Source organism: Sceloporus undulatus, chromosome 1 (genome assembly GCF_019175285.1).
Source record: "Sceloporus undulatus isolate JIND9_A2432 ecotype Alabama chromosome 1, SceUnd_v1.1, whole genome shotgun sequence".
Taxonomy (NCBI): domain Eukaryota; kingdom Metazoa; phylum Chordata; class Lepidosauria; order Squamata; family Phrynosomatidae; genus Sceloporus; species Sceloporus undulatus.
Genome location: NC_056522.1, coordinates 244,286,750 through 244,301,868, shown reverse-complemented (window position 1 = coordinate 244,301,868; position 15,119 = coordinate 244,286,750). Strand labels below are relative to the sequence as shown.

Sequence of the window (15,119 nt, the reverse complement as noted above, 5' to 3'; positions counted from 1 at the left end):
TTCCTTGATCTAGACACTATACTTCTATTTATGCAGCCTAAAATCCCATTGGCCTTGTTAGCTGCCGCATCGCACTGTTGACTCATTTTCAATTTGTGGTATACTTGGACTCCAAGATCCCTTTCACACATAGTCTCATTCAGCCAGGTGTCATCCATCCTATATCTGTTCATTTCATTTTTCCACCCCAAGTGCAGTACCTTACATTTCTCTATGTTGAAATTCATTTTGTTAGATTTGGCCCAGCTTTCTAATCTCTTAAAGCCATTTTGAATCTTGATCCTGTCCTCTGGAGTATTAGCTACTCCTCCTAATTTGGTGTCATCTGCAAATTTGATAAGTATGCCCCCAATTTTGTCCTCCTAGTCATTGCTGAAGATATTTAAAAGCACTGGGCCCAGGACAGAACCCTGTGGGACCCCACTGGTCACTTCTCTCCAGGATGAAAAGGAGTCATTGTTGAGCACCCTTTGGGTTCAGCCAGTCAACCAATTACAAATCCATGTAACAGTTGCCTTGTCTAACCCACATTTTACAAGCTTGTTTACAAGAATGTCATGGGAAACCTTGTCAAAGGCCTTAGTGAAATCAAGATATACTATATCCACAGCATTCCCTTCATCTACCAAACTGGTAATTTTAGCAAAGAAAGACATACGTTTTGTTTGGCATGACTTGTTTCTCTGAAACCCATGTTGACTTTTTGTGATTATGGCATTGCCTTCTAAATGTTCACAGACTATTTAGTGATCTGCTCTAGAATCTTTCCTGGTAATGATGTCAGACTAACTGGACAGTAATTGTTGGGATCCTCTCCCCCACCCTTTTTTTTTTTTTTTTTGAAGATGGGGACAACGTTTGCCCTCCTCCAGTCTGCTGGGACTTCTCCTGTTCTCCAGGAGTTCTCAAAGATTATTGGCAATGGCTCCAATTACATTTGCCAGTTCTTTTAATACTCTTGGATGTAGATCACCTGGTCATGGAGACTTATATTCCTTTAGATTAACAAAGTATTCCTCTACTATCTCTTTATTTATTCTGTGCTGAATTTCCCCTATTCTGTCCTCTGCTCCATTATCCTTAGGTTGAGCACCCTTTGCCTTTTCTGAGAAGACAGAAGCAAAAAAAGGTGTTGAGTAATTCTGCCTTTTCTTTGTCCCGTTAACATTTTGCCATCTTCTCCACACAGTGGCCCTACCATTTCCTTCTTCTTCCTTTTGCTGAGGACATATCCAAAAAAGCCCTCTTCATTGTTCTTAACTTCTCTAGCAAGCCTGAGTTCATTCTGTGCTTTAGATTTTGTGACTTTACCCCTACGCATGCTAGCTATTTGTTTGAATTCCCCTTTGGTGATTTCCCCATTTTTCCATTTCTTATACATGTTCCATTTAAAACTTAGCTCAGTTGAAAGTTCCTTAGTCATCCATCCTGGGTTCTTGAGACACCTCCCATTATTTTGCCTCATTGGAACTGTTTTAATTTGTGCCTTCAATATCTCCCTTTTGAGAAAATCCCATCCGTCTTGAACTCCCTTCTCTTTTAGTATACCTGACCATGGGATTACCCCCAGTATCTCTCTAAATTTATTGAAATCAGCTCTCCTAAAGTCTAGAATGCATGTCTGACTATGCCTGGCTTCTCCTTTCCACTGTATAACAAACTCCAGAACATGGTCACTCTCACCTAAGGATCCCACCACTTGCACTCCATTAACTAGGTCATCCCTGTTGGTTAGGACCAGATCTAAAATAGCTGACCCCCTTGTTGCCTCTTCCACCTTTTGAACCATGAAATTGTCTTACTTCATGATCATGGTGTCTCCCCTGCCAGGTAAGTATAAATTCAGAAGAAAGATTAAATTCTATGTCAAGTATCTTTTAGCAGACTGCAACAAAAATGTAACCTGCAGAGTTGCTAAGTTCCTTACAGCTGCTTTTACTCTCCATATAAGATATTTGAAACAGATACTGTAAACCTTGTAAAATTAACCATAGCTGCCATTATTACTGCAGATATTATGTGACTTGTTCTATGAAATTTTATCTGCTTTTACAAATGGATTGACGATGCCTGTCTACAGTATATGTATATAGATGGGATATGCCTTTTTATTGTTTTTTATTATTTTCTTGCTATTGACACTTAAATGACTATGCCAAAGAAACCCTTTTGTAATATTTCTGTAATACTTTTAAATTCCCCTGTAACTCGGCACACAGTAGAGAGTTTTATCCCATTTTAGATTTCTCGTTGATATGTATGGACATCATGATCATATTGCATCTATATGGATATTTGGTCATTATTGTTTTCTATCTTTGTACTGGCTGTATGCCATAATAAATTTTGCTGTTGCTGATTTTCTTGATTTGGCCAAGTTTGACTTCCAGCAAATATCAGGATAGTTGAAGTCACCCATCACTACTACATCTCTCCTTTCTGAGTATGTGGTCATCTGTTCTAGAAAGGCATCATCCAATTCCTCCATCTGACCTGGGGGTCTGTAGTAGACTCCAACGATAACAACCCTATTGTTTCCCTCCCCTTTAATTTTTATCCAGATGCTCTCCACTTGCCTTCCAGGATTGATGTCTTGGATCTCTTCACTGGTGTAAATATCACTGACATATAATGCTATTCCTCCTCCTTTCCTGTTTGGCCTGTTCCTCTTAAAAATATACTCCTTTATTTCTACATTGTAATCATGACTCATCCCACCAGGTTTCATATTTGCTTTGTTGTGATAGGAGTTCATCTTGCTTATTCCCCATGCTCTGTGCATTAGTGTAAAGACATCTTAGACCATGGGTCCCCCTACTTGCTGCCTGTGCAATTTCTTTTGCCTCCCACTGTTGTGTCCTTGCGCTATTTGCCTTGTTCCCTCTATGACAGTTTGACTATTTTCTCCAGCTCTTTTGCCTTCCAGAATACTGTCTCCCTCCCCCACGAAACTCAGTTTAAAGCCCTCCTGATCAAATTCTTGAGACTGTTGGCAAAAACATTTCTGCCAACTGGTGTGAGATGCAACACATCCCTTGCTAGCAGTCCCCCTTCATGGAACTGCAACCCATGATTTAATAATCCAAACCGTTCTTGGCGGCACCATCTGCAGAGCCAGTTATTCATCTCTGCTATTTTCCTCTCACTTCCTGGACCATGCCCTTTGACTGGGAGAAGAGATGAGATGGCAACCTGTGCATCCATTTCTTTCAGTTTCCTCCCAGAGCCTCATAATTCCTTGATATTTTGAAGGCTGTGCCTTGCAGTATCATTGGTTCCCACATGGACCAAAAGGAAGGGGTATTGGTCAGTAGGTTTGACCAATCTTGTCAGCCTCTCTGTCACATCATGGGGCCTTGCCCTAGGGAGACAACACACCTCCCAAGACATCTTGTCAGGCACACAAACTACTGCTTCAGTACCTCTCAGCAATGAGTCCCCCACCATCAGTACCTGCCTCTAGGCCTATGTGAAATTGTTACACTTGTAGAACTCTGCTTAAGCTAAATATGTCTGCTGCACAACAGCCAAAAACAACAACAACAACAACAAAAAGTACAATCACACATGTAAAAACAAAGAAGCACAAAACTTTACCCATGTGCATGAATCCAACATGATTCCAACCTCTGTCTTCCTCTATTTTCATTAGGAATGCAAAGAATCCTCTTTTTTTCCCATCATCAGCACATAGAGAAACTCCATTTAAAAAAAATGGTCAGGTGCTACAGACTGCCTTGCATTTAAGTCTTTAAGAATTTGTTTATTGCAAAAAGTGCAAAGTTTGCAACAAAAAAAAGTTGTTTGTGCCAAGACAGATTTTGGCGCAAAATGTTTTTGTACAAAACCAATTAATTATTTTCTTACATTTTCAAAAATAATCCTAAAATTCAAAGAAGGAGGAGGAGGAAGAGGAGGGCAAACGAAAAGAAAATCTAAAGTATATAAATCTCTTGCAATCTCATACAGCAGATAATGTTTGGAATTTTTCATTCTTACAGGAGAGAACAAAATCAGTGAAAATTTACTTCCCAAGCATAAGCACCTAGACATAAGAATTAATACCTATTTGAGGTGCTTGAAAGAATGACAGAAAGCCATGATAATGTTTATCATATTTTTTGGAAAGTATTCTTTACCATAATTTCCTATTGGAAGCTGTTAATGGTTCTGTTTGAAGTCTTTCCAGGGAAAGTAAAAACTCTTCTGTTTTGAAAACTATGTCTTAACAGGTAATTCAGAGTGTAGAATGCTGTTTGCTATTCATTTACTAGTCAGATCCACATGTAATATTATGATTTAGTATTACATGTAGTTTTCTTGGCAAGATTTGTTCAGAAGAGGTTAGCAAGTGCCTTCCCCTAAGGATGGGGGTTGGACTGGATGGCCCTTGTAGTCTCTTCCAACTCTATGATTCTATGAGAGACTGTGACTTGTCCAAGGTCACTCAGTTGGTTTCCATGGCTAATCAATCAAACTCTGGTCTTTTGAGTCTTGTTCAACACACAAACCATCATGCCACACTGGTATGTTGCCTTTGAAAAAACTAACCCAAGCTACTTGGTCCTTGATGCTTTGATAAACTGCTAGAAAAGAACTCTGGAGGTAAAAGCATTGCTTTGGTACTCCTCCCTTTTGGAGGTAAAAGCATTGTTTTGGTACTCCTCCATAAACCATTCTATGTACCTCAGATTTCTGTTGTTAGTTTTGCCTAACTGCTGTGTTCATAAATTCCAAACATACAAGCCTCTCTGGGCACAGCTCTGATCAGCCTTTGGGGAATGTCCTGGTGTGGGCTGCACAGTGTGGGGCCAATTAGTGCTGCCTGGATTGCCTGAGAAGGCCAAGAAGGAACTGCTGAAAAGGAAAGAACAAGATACAAAACTGTTGGTGTTTCATAGAGGTTCTTTTGTACTTCTCTTTCTAATCATTTGCACTACATGCAGCACATGACTTTATTTCCAAGGTCTCACCATCCACAGAATTTAATCATCCACAGCATTCATAGACAAAAACTAGAGGCTATAAAGCAAAGCAGCCTTCCTGTTGCAAATCCATGTTTAACATTTAAGGTCCATATTTTTAAAAATAGAGAAAAAATGTTGAAAAGTAGCTTACTGAGCACCTTCCCTACTCACTTTTTTTACTCATCATTTCTCCTCTCTTGGCTCTCCCCTTCTTCCAGATCAGACTGTGTGATGGACAGCACAAACATGGCCATGAAATGGAATAGCAGTGGGAAAGCACTGGGAAGTAAATTTAATGCACTTACTCTGTATCCACATTTGGGGGTAATCTGTAATATTCTGTCTTTAGATTCTGACTCATAATTACAATAAAATGGAGAAAGCTGAGATATACTCAGCAAGGGCAAGAATTTGTGTAGCATGGAGGCTAAGATGCTGCAGAATAAATCAGCACCCCCCCCCCCTTCAAATCTTGTCTTTCTTATGGTCTCACTAGGTGAACCCAGGGCAAGTCATTTTTCTCATAGCCTCAGTTTTCCCAGGTGCAATTTTAAGGATAAGAACACAGATTTGATTTACGTGGTTGTTCTTCAGCTAGATAATGCACACGAAGCATTTTCAACACTTCTAAGCACAGACGTTTAAGAAATGCTTGGGTTTAAAAAGAAGATTGCATCTTTCTTTTCTTTTCTGGTAAAAATAGCAGATGTGGAAACCATCCCTAATGACAAAAAATAAATAAAATAAAATAAAGAAATCCTAAAAGACTTCAAACATTCTGTTCACTTCTAATAAATTACATTTTTGTCTCTACACTCCCACTCTCTTTGGAAGAGTAGATATTGGCCCAAAATTGAAAAACCTACTGAACATCTGTCTGTCACAGCAATTTTGCTATCATGCCCCCAAATTCTCTTTTTAAACTGCACAACAGCCTGGATAGTTAAAAAATAAAATATGGCAGTATTTTGGCATCTACTACCTTCTCTGGGTTCTATATTGCCCTGTTGTCATCACTTAAAACTCAATCAATTATACTGAACTGCAGAACAGATGGCAGGACCAGCCCATAAGAATCTGTGCAGGGCAATTAGAAAAAGCAAAGATAAAATTAATACAAGTGAATTAATTATCAGTGACATCTACCCAGCACTGTACACAGAAATCTACTTTTTACAGATGTTCAGAAGATAGGCTGATCGCTATGGTGATGCTCCCTTTTTTGACAGGCAGGGCCTCTGAACTCTCATTGGGAGAAGCAGGATTTAATTACATAGGGATAAACTTCACTGGGGCTTCCCACTGCAGCTGCAAAATGGAGAATTTAGGAAAGGAGTTCAGCAAACAAAGCCCTTGTTTGCTAAAAGGCTAACTAACCAGATGTGTTACAATAGTGGCCCAGGATCATATTAAATCAAATGGTTCGTAAGAGCATCGTGCATTGCTGATTCAACAATCCAGCTGTCAATGGGTGTTCAGATGCAGGGGTGTGGTAGGCCCACAATCTTTCTAGAACTTTCCCATCAAGATATTTTTCAAGCAATTTTGGGCTAAAGTAGAATGCAGCCTTCTCCCTTACCCCCAAGTTCCCTTAAAAGCTCCTCTGTCAAAATAGATCAGAAGTGGACATTTGGTCACTTCCATTTTCTATTTTCTTTTACTTGGTTCATTTACTTCCAGCCCTGGTGAAGCCAGCTATCTGAAAATTTGGTTTCTTGACTGCTGGAAGTTGCCAATCCTTGGTGTAGACTTTTGCTTGAGGTGCACTTTCACCATAATTTGCACTTCACAAACCAAGATATAGAATAGAGGACGCTTACTGTTCACATAGATCAGAACTAACTTGAAGGCACACAACAATAAGACTAGCATGTAGATGGGAAACCTATCCATGAACACGAGTCATACTGATTATACTGTATATCATGTTTGCGTTTGCAAGCAGATTGAATCTAAATACCAATTATTTGGGAGCTTTAGAACTATTGAACTTATTTCTTGCCAGAAACATATGACTAGCCATGGTAAAAAACAAAAAAAAACAACAACGAGGAAACTAGAAGAACAGATAACTCCCACCCCCAAAAGAAAGAAAGAAAGAAAGAAAGAAAGGATATTTCATGGTGAGGCAGTGACAACACTTTTATAAATGATTTCCTATATGGAAATCTTGCTCCAACCTTTTCTTTCTTCTTTGATAAAGAGTGTCTTGGAACATTTTAAGCAAATAGAAAAACTTATTTGTCTTATGCATGGGCATATTTTCAATTTATTTCAGAAACCAGAAGATCAATACGTAATAACCATTCAGTTTAGAAACATGTTATACAGCATCACAAGATGATTATCATTCCAGCTAAAACAGAATATTTATGTTCAGTTTCTTTGAAGTAAAATGAGGCTATATTTTGATAACAGGAAAAAAAATCCAGTATATCTCTGCTAGGATCATCTGTCTGTTATCACTTTAGTAGCTTTGCATACTATGACAATTTGATCTAATGACAGAAGTTTGATCTAATAACAGTTGGATCTTTCTGCCCAGAGAACAAGAGAGCTCCAGTAAGAAAAAGAAAATAGGAAACCCTGCACAAACAGCCCCTGCCCTTTCTAACCACATTATTTCTTCCTGTATGTTTGATGTAGTTTTCCAATCTACATCATTTCCCTGCCTCTTCTCAACATCTATTCCATTTCAAGGGTAAAAGACCGGCAAAATTAGTGTTTTAATAACTACTGTAATGCCCTTCAATGTTTGATCATAAATTTTAGAATAAGATCTTATCTTAGTACAGCCATTGAAGAAATCATTATATATCTGTGGAAGGGACCATATGTTTCTGTGCAGTGCAGTCATCATTTTCCTCAACCGTTTTATAATCTTCCAGTTTGAAATTTTTCTCTCCAGTTTATTACAATTTGCCTAGGCTGGCTAAAAGGTAACAAGTGTGCCACTTATGTACCACTCTTGTTACTTTTAATTGTTCCTAATAGACATGTTACCCAGCTCTGATATGATGTAATTCTTACAACACTTTATAACCCACCCACCCCACCAATTCACAAGACAGTCTACAAAAGGATATGAGGAATACGTTGCATGGAAACATTGAACAGAGAAATAGGAAAAAAGGTTGAGAGCCGAAACTGAGGGCTCTTGTTCCAGGCTTACCATTACGTTATATGTATATAAGCATGTTCCCTATTACATATGAGATACTGCATTCAGTAGTGTGTGTCTGTCTGTCTATATTGTATCTGTTTCTCAGTAATTAGTGTCCTGGGGAGAAATTTCACTGCTGCCGTAGTTATTTAATCTAATAAAGTGCTATGATGACTCAAGCCTGGGGTTTTCTGGAATGACATTATAAAGAAGTAACTTTAATGTCTGTAACAATATCCACTGACACCTCCCCTTCCCCAAAATCTTACAACCAGGATTATAATATTTTGTGAAACATTTTCTTAGTAATGTGCCACACTGATCAAGAACATGAACAAAGGCATATCTTTTGAGCTCAGTGCCAAAAATAAAAGAGCTAGACAATAGTGCTTGTGTTAACAAGTGCTAAGGAAACAGATCTGTGAAGAAATAGATGAGGAAAACCTGTCCAGAAGCGTTAACAAGATCTTTACCAAGGTTGTTCCTTATTCTCCAAGAACCTCTAGCATCAAACTCTTCAGCCAATGTGCACTTTGAGCCAGGCTGACATGAGACCAATTTATAAGGAATCTGGTGCATACCACCTTAGTACAGAGGTGAGAGCTAGGTGACCCTTTTGACTCTTATCTCTTTCAGTTCTAGCATCCTTCATTTATTTTTCTGCCTTGCCAAGAGCTCACTTTCCATACAACAAAGTTTGACCTTCGTCAATTCCAGCTAACCCTCTGGTAAGCCAATTCTTTTCCAATTAATTCTACTCTAAACTAGTATGATCACCAACAGACATGTACTAGACAGACCAAAGTAGTTAAGAGTTTTGGATGGGGGATGTATTAGGTATGCATATACCAGAATGTAGGCTGCATTTGTTTCTTGGCTATTGCTGTCATCCAATGACATGCTGAGAACTGTGGAAAAACCAGTGCCTCAAATGAAACTCATTTCTGCAATCTGCAGAAAACAAACTAGAAGTCTTGCTACAGCTACATATTTGTATGGAAGTTTAGTTACAGATCAACAAACTTTGCATCTTCCCACTGAACACACTGGGATTTACTGCAATGTAAACATTCACAGGACTCACTGTAAATTTATCTAACCATTCACTTCAAAGTAATCTTTTTGCATCTTGAAAAGCCAGCACTGAAAGAAGTTGAAATAAGGTAGTCACTGTATACAGCTCACTTATAGTATTAATCATTCAAATGAATTTCTTCCTTATGATAAATTGGCATGAACGTCTGAAGGAAGATTACAAAGGATGAGGATCTGAGTGTTCAAAAGAATGGAAACTGTTCAGATTTAATGGAAATGGGAGCTAACTATCTTACATCAACTCTAGATTTTGGGCAACATACTGGCCTGCTTTAGTGAAAAAGGGGCACTTTAAATAAGGGCTACACACACACACACACACACACACACACTGTGGCTCAAGCACAAACCATTCTGAAGGGTTTGAAAAACTGGGAGAAACTTGTAACTGTGTTGTTTCATAGCCAAATTCTTAACTGAGCTCCTGGGAAAGAACATCCAGCTTAATTCATCGTTTAATGAATAAGTAAAAAACTGTACAGTGTAATAAAAGGATTGATCATTGTGCTTTATAAAGATTGAGTCCCAAATATTTAGGGAGCCGTTTGTGTGTTCAATCGGAATGTGTATCGGCACTGGAAAATTAAAGTGTCACCCATGAAATAGTAAAACTCATTAGTGCAGAGTTCTCTTTTAAAAGATACAAATTATCTTTATTGCCAGACTGGTAATAGCAAGACTTTTTGGTTAAGCTGCCTTCCATTTAGTATTCCTGAACATTATTAAACCATATTAACCATTATGTTATAGGAGCCGGGTTTTGGGGGGGGGGGGGGTTACTCCGCTTAGTATTTTTATTCATTAACATCAAACATGAAAGTGCACCCACAAAGAGGGTTGTTAACCACTTGTGATACTTATTGCATTTGCCATTCCCTGTTTATTCAAGGAATTCTATTACTTGCAGACAAAATAGTCTTCTTTTAGTGCCCCCTCCCCACCTTAAAGGACTTGGATCAAAAAGGCAAGAGTGACCTCTAGTGTTCAGAAAGCCATTAGGACTGAAGAAGCTGCTAATTCTTTTGCAACACCGCAGGAAGAATGTCATTTGTTTTATCGATATCCTTGCTATCCTTAATGTTTTATTCAGTAAACAACTTATACCATAGATAAACCATGTTAAAAATCTACCCAAAGGCACCTTCTTGAACAACAGTTTCCACAACCTGATTCCAACAGTAATGTGAGCTGGGTCTACTTTGGTGGACATTGATGACCTCCATCCCTTCTCCTGCTCTGGAAGAACTTGGATACAGAAGCTCAAACCAAGTAGGCTTTATTTTTGTTTTCCTTGGCATGCATTTCTGAGTTTTCAACATTGCCACCCTCCTCCTAATTTCCCTGTTGCTTGTTGCCTTCCATCTTCTTAAAGCAAAGAACTGGCACTTTCCCACTTGCACACTCACAGAAGAATCGGACCCAGAGATCTTTGGGAAGCAGGGAGCAATGTGTCTCACAGAAGATGCAGAGGATCACAGTGTGACACCACACCAGTTCCCCTGAAATGAAGGCCTGAAAAAGGGAGAGCCACGCCTGGCTTTCTGCTCTTTTTTTCTCTTTGCCATGACAGTGTACCCCACAAACTGCCTCTTTCCAACAACTACTAACACAACTGGGGGAAACCCGTAGGAATGAAAGGCCTGCCACACTTCAGGGGGAATGCAGGAGGAGGGGAGGAGGTCTTCTCCTCAAATGGAGAGCCAAAAGTCCCGCAGGGAAGAGGCTGGGAGGTGGTGCTGGTGGGAGGGGGGGGGTTCAACTCTTAGCCAACTACAGTAGTACTAGGCCACCACATTTGAAGCAATGCTCTTTTTTGGAATAGAGCTGCCACCCTCCGTGGCATGTGCCTCTCTCTGCTCCAAATGTCTGAATGCTCTCGGCTGAGCTCTGCCTTCCTACCTGCTTTACATGGAGCTAATCTCAGCTTGGGGGGAGACCCCAGGGCTATCCCTGAAAGCAAGGGAGCAGGGCTGCTTCTTTGGGTGGTTCAGAGACTGTCTCACACCTTTCCTTAAGAACAACCAAACCCTCCAACACCCGCCTTTCAGTGACAGCGGAGACAGAGAGAGAGGACAGGAAGGAGGCAGAGTCCATGCCCTGACTGTGCCGCTCAAGGCATCCAAGGGAGGAAGGTGCCTGCCTGGATGGCGGGATGGAGGGAGGGATGCGAAGGGGAGCCAGGGCTGGAAAGTAGCCTCAGATGCTGCCAAGTGGCTCTCCCTGGAAGCAGCCTTCCTCCCCCGCAGCAGGAAGCACTCCGGCGCCTCCAGGGACCCGGGAGGAGAAGGCTGCTCCAAGGAAGGAGGAGGGGAGCAGAAAGCCCTCAAGGTCCCCCGGGAGAGAGATGGAGGACGGCTGGTCGGGTTCCCCTAACTTTCCCGGGCAGTTTCCCCTCCCTTAACCCCTTCTCCAGAGAGAGAGAGAGAGAGACTCCTGCCATCCCCAGAAGGAGGTCTAGACTGCCGGGGAAGGAGAGGGGGCCACCTCGGGGCTACTTACAGTTGGGGGCCGCTAGTCCGGGGGTCCCGAGGCTGAGGAGGAGGAGGGCAGCCCAGAGGGCGGGGGCCGGGGGCCGGGGCCCTTCCATTTCGTGGAGCCCCCCTCCTCGTCGTCGTCGCCGTCTCCCAAAGGCGCCCCGGGGAGCCTGGCCTCGCCTGCCCTCATCTACTCCATCCGACATCCAGGCGCCATTCCCGAGGGGGCAGCAGAAGGACCAGGAGGAGGAGGAGGAGGAGGAGGAGGACCAGGAGGGCTGGGGTCCGGCGCCGCCTCCCCACGCGAGGAAGCCCCAGGCGCCCACATCCACCGGAGCCCGCTCCGCCCGCGACCGCCGCGCTTCCACTCCACCGGAGACAGCCGCCTTATAGCTCTGCGCGCTCCCGAGGCCCCGCCCCCTCCCCTGGCCCCGCCCCCAGAAAGAGGGGAGGAGGAGGAGGAGAAGCCCTCACCTGGGAAGAAGAGGAAGGCAAGGAAGGAAGGAGGGAGAGAGGGAAGGAGAGAAAAAGAAAGAGAGAGAGAAAGGAAGGAAGGAAGAGAGAAAGGGAGGGACGGAGGGAAAACGAAAGAGAGGAAGAAAGAGAAGGGAAGCAAGGGAGGGAGGGAGGGAGGGAGAGAGAAAAAGGAAAGGAAGGAAGAGAGAAAGGGAGGGAGGGAGGGAAGAACGAAAGAAAGAAGGAGATAGAGAGAAAAGAAAGGAAGGGAAGGAAGGAAAGAAAGAAAGAGGCGAGAGAAAGGGAAGGAAGGGGGGAAGGAAGGAAGGAACCAAGAAGAAGGGAAACTAGGAAGGCAAGCGGACCCCTCCCCCGGTGTCTGCTCCGCAAAGGAGAGCTCAGCCTCTTCCAGGAAAGCGGAAACCCTCTTTGCGCGGCATCGCCTTTTCCCTCGTTGTTGTTCTTGTTTGTTGCCTGCCTTCAGGTTGTTTCCGACTTCTGGCGACTCTATCATCGGGTTTTCCTGCCAGGTTTCTCCCGAGGGGGCTGCCTTCGCCTTCCTCTCGAGGCTGAGAGAGTGTGACTCGCCCGGGTTCCCCCCCCCCCGGCCTTCCGTCTGGCCGAGCAAGGACTCGAACCCGGGTCCGCCGCTTCAACCCCTGCAGCACGCTCTACTGGCCTTCAGGTGGAGCCACCCCCCTCCAAGGGCCAGGCAGGGGCTCCGGGGGGGGGGGGTCTCGGGAAGCAGGAGCCTGAAGGAGGAAGGCAAGACGGGGCCTGGGGGTTGTCTTTCTCTCTAACACTAACACACACACACACACACACACACACACACACAACTCATATATATATATATATATACACACACACACACACACACACACACACACACACACACAACGCCCATATATATTCATATATATGCATACACTCAACTCATATATATATGTATACACACACACTCCATACATACACAACTCTCTCTCTCTCTCTCTCTCTCTCTATATATATATATATATATATAATACTCATACACACACCAAAAACTCCTTATATATATATATATATATATATATACAACTCATATACAATATATATATATATATTATTCTATATATATATATATATATATATATATATATATATATATTGTGGTGTGTGTGTATCTCTTGCCTGAGAGAGAGAGGTGCACCTCGTAGTTCTTTACTCCCCCAAAGAGTGTGGGGATAGGGTCTGTCTTTCAGTTGAAAACGATATTCCCCTTCTACGCAGAAGCAGAGGTCTCATCTTTTTATGATCAGTCATTACTCTACCTGGCGGTGGGGAAGAATTTGAAACACTCTTCCACAACCCAAAGACTGCCCTTGCCCAAGTCAGACCCCAGAGGGTCAAGTGTGTCTACAGTCTCTGAAGGCAACTGGCTTCTTTACCTGGTGGCTTCCTTCCTTCCTTCCTTCCTTCCTTCCTTCCTTCCTTCACTTGTCTCAGCTGTCTGAAGTGTCAAAGTTATGCTAATCTCCAGGAGAAGAACAAGTCTGGGACTGAGAGAGCTTTCTGTCTATCATGCATCAAGGACACAAGGTGGGGAGAAATACACACACACACACACACACACACACGTATGATCTCCCCATCTTGCGCATATATATATATATATATATATATATCTTATTTTCTCACTTCTTTGCTGATCCTTCCAATATTGGGCTGCTGTCCTTTCCAGAACCTCAGGCTTAAAACCTTCTCAAGAGTTAACCTTGTTGCTTTTGCAGCTGTTTCAGCCCACATCAATAGCCGGCTGTATCAAAGGCGGATAAAAATTGCATTAGTGATCCTGACTTTAATCCTTAAGGAGAGAATTTATTTGGCGCATTACAGTCTTTGTTGTGAGTAATTTGCTGGTCCCCAGCCATAATAAACATAGGAGAGTGTGGTCAGAAATAATTAGGGCTGTTTCTTGTTGTTGTTTTTAGATCACTTGCCCACAAACTGGCCATGGGCCTACAGAGAGGGGAGCTCAAAATTGCTGGCATGCCGAAAGAAAGGAAGAATGAAAGAAAGAGGGAAAACACAGAAGCTTTTGGATGTTTGGGGGAAACTGCTTGCTTAGTGATTAGATAGTCTGGAGAATTAAAAAAAAAAGCATCAGCAAATGGGATTTTGAGCTTTCAAGGGACAAACAAAAGCTACATCTCACTTCTATATGGGATTTTTTTTAATTTAAAAAATGCTGTCACCATGATTCCTTAAGAGAACTTTATATGAAACAGAGGAAAGAAGGAGATCAAACTTCTGTGATGAAGAAGAAAGAAGGGAGGAGGGATTTGGGCTAACTTTCGGCTAAGTCGAATTCCTTTTACTTATTTATCTTAATTACAGGGAAGGGATAAACACACCCATGGCTTATGGAGACATCCCCACAGGGGCAACACAGTGCCTAAAAGGAGTACAACGCTGGGATTTCATGGGGTTCCTTGAAGTGTCATTATTACCTATCTGTTTAAGTTTTTATTAATTGCACCTTACAGAGTGAGTGACAGAAAACAAGGGCTCTGTTCTCCATGGGCTTTAAATGCAGGAGAAGAGACAGCAGAGGGAGTGTAGAGGGAAATGAAGCTGGTGAGTGTAACAGAAAAAGAGAGACAACTGCTGTCACTCATCAGACTTTTTTCATTCATTCTGAACATTGGGCAAGGGACACAGCATCCAATGGCCATGCCCCCCCCCCGCCAAAACTCCTTCCACTGTTCAGTTGTACTGATCAAAAAACAGCAACACATATAGAGAGACCCATTTCATGTTTTATGTTGAGTTAGGGGTGGTTGTTAACTGCCCCCAAATCAACTCTGATTCGTGGCAACCCTGTGGGTGGGACATATCCCCTATCTTCCACTACACTGCTTAGATCCTGTAAATTCATATCCATGACCTTCCTAATTGTACATCCATCTAGCATATGGTCTT

At 42.2% G+C, this 15,119-nt stretch overlaps 1 protein-coding gene across 1 annotated transcript in view; it reads right to left on the bottom strand.

Annotated features, from left to right (window-relative positions):
• The window catches only part of CNTNAP5 (contactin associated protein family member 5), a 479,983-nt gene extending 467,880 nt beyond the window's left edge, over positions 1-12,103 (bottom strand). The window contains exon 1 of the mRNA XM_042445209.1: positions 11,725-12,103. Within this exon, the coding sequence (XP_042301143.1) occupies positions 11,725-11,905 (181 nt within the window). The 5' untranslated portion in view covers positions 11,906-12,103. The remainder of the gene's footprint in view (positions 1-11,724) is intronic.
• Between the last annotated feature and the right edge of the window lie 3,016 nt (positions 12,104-15,119).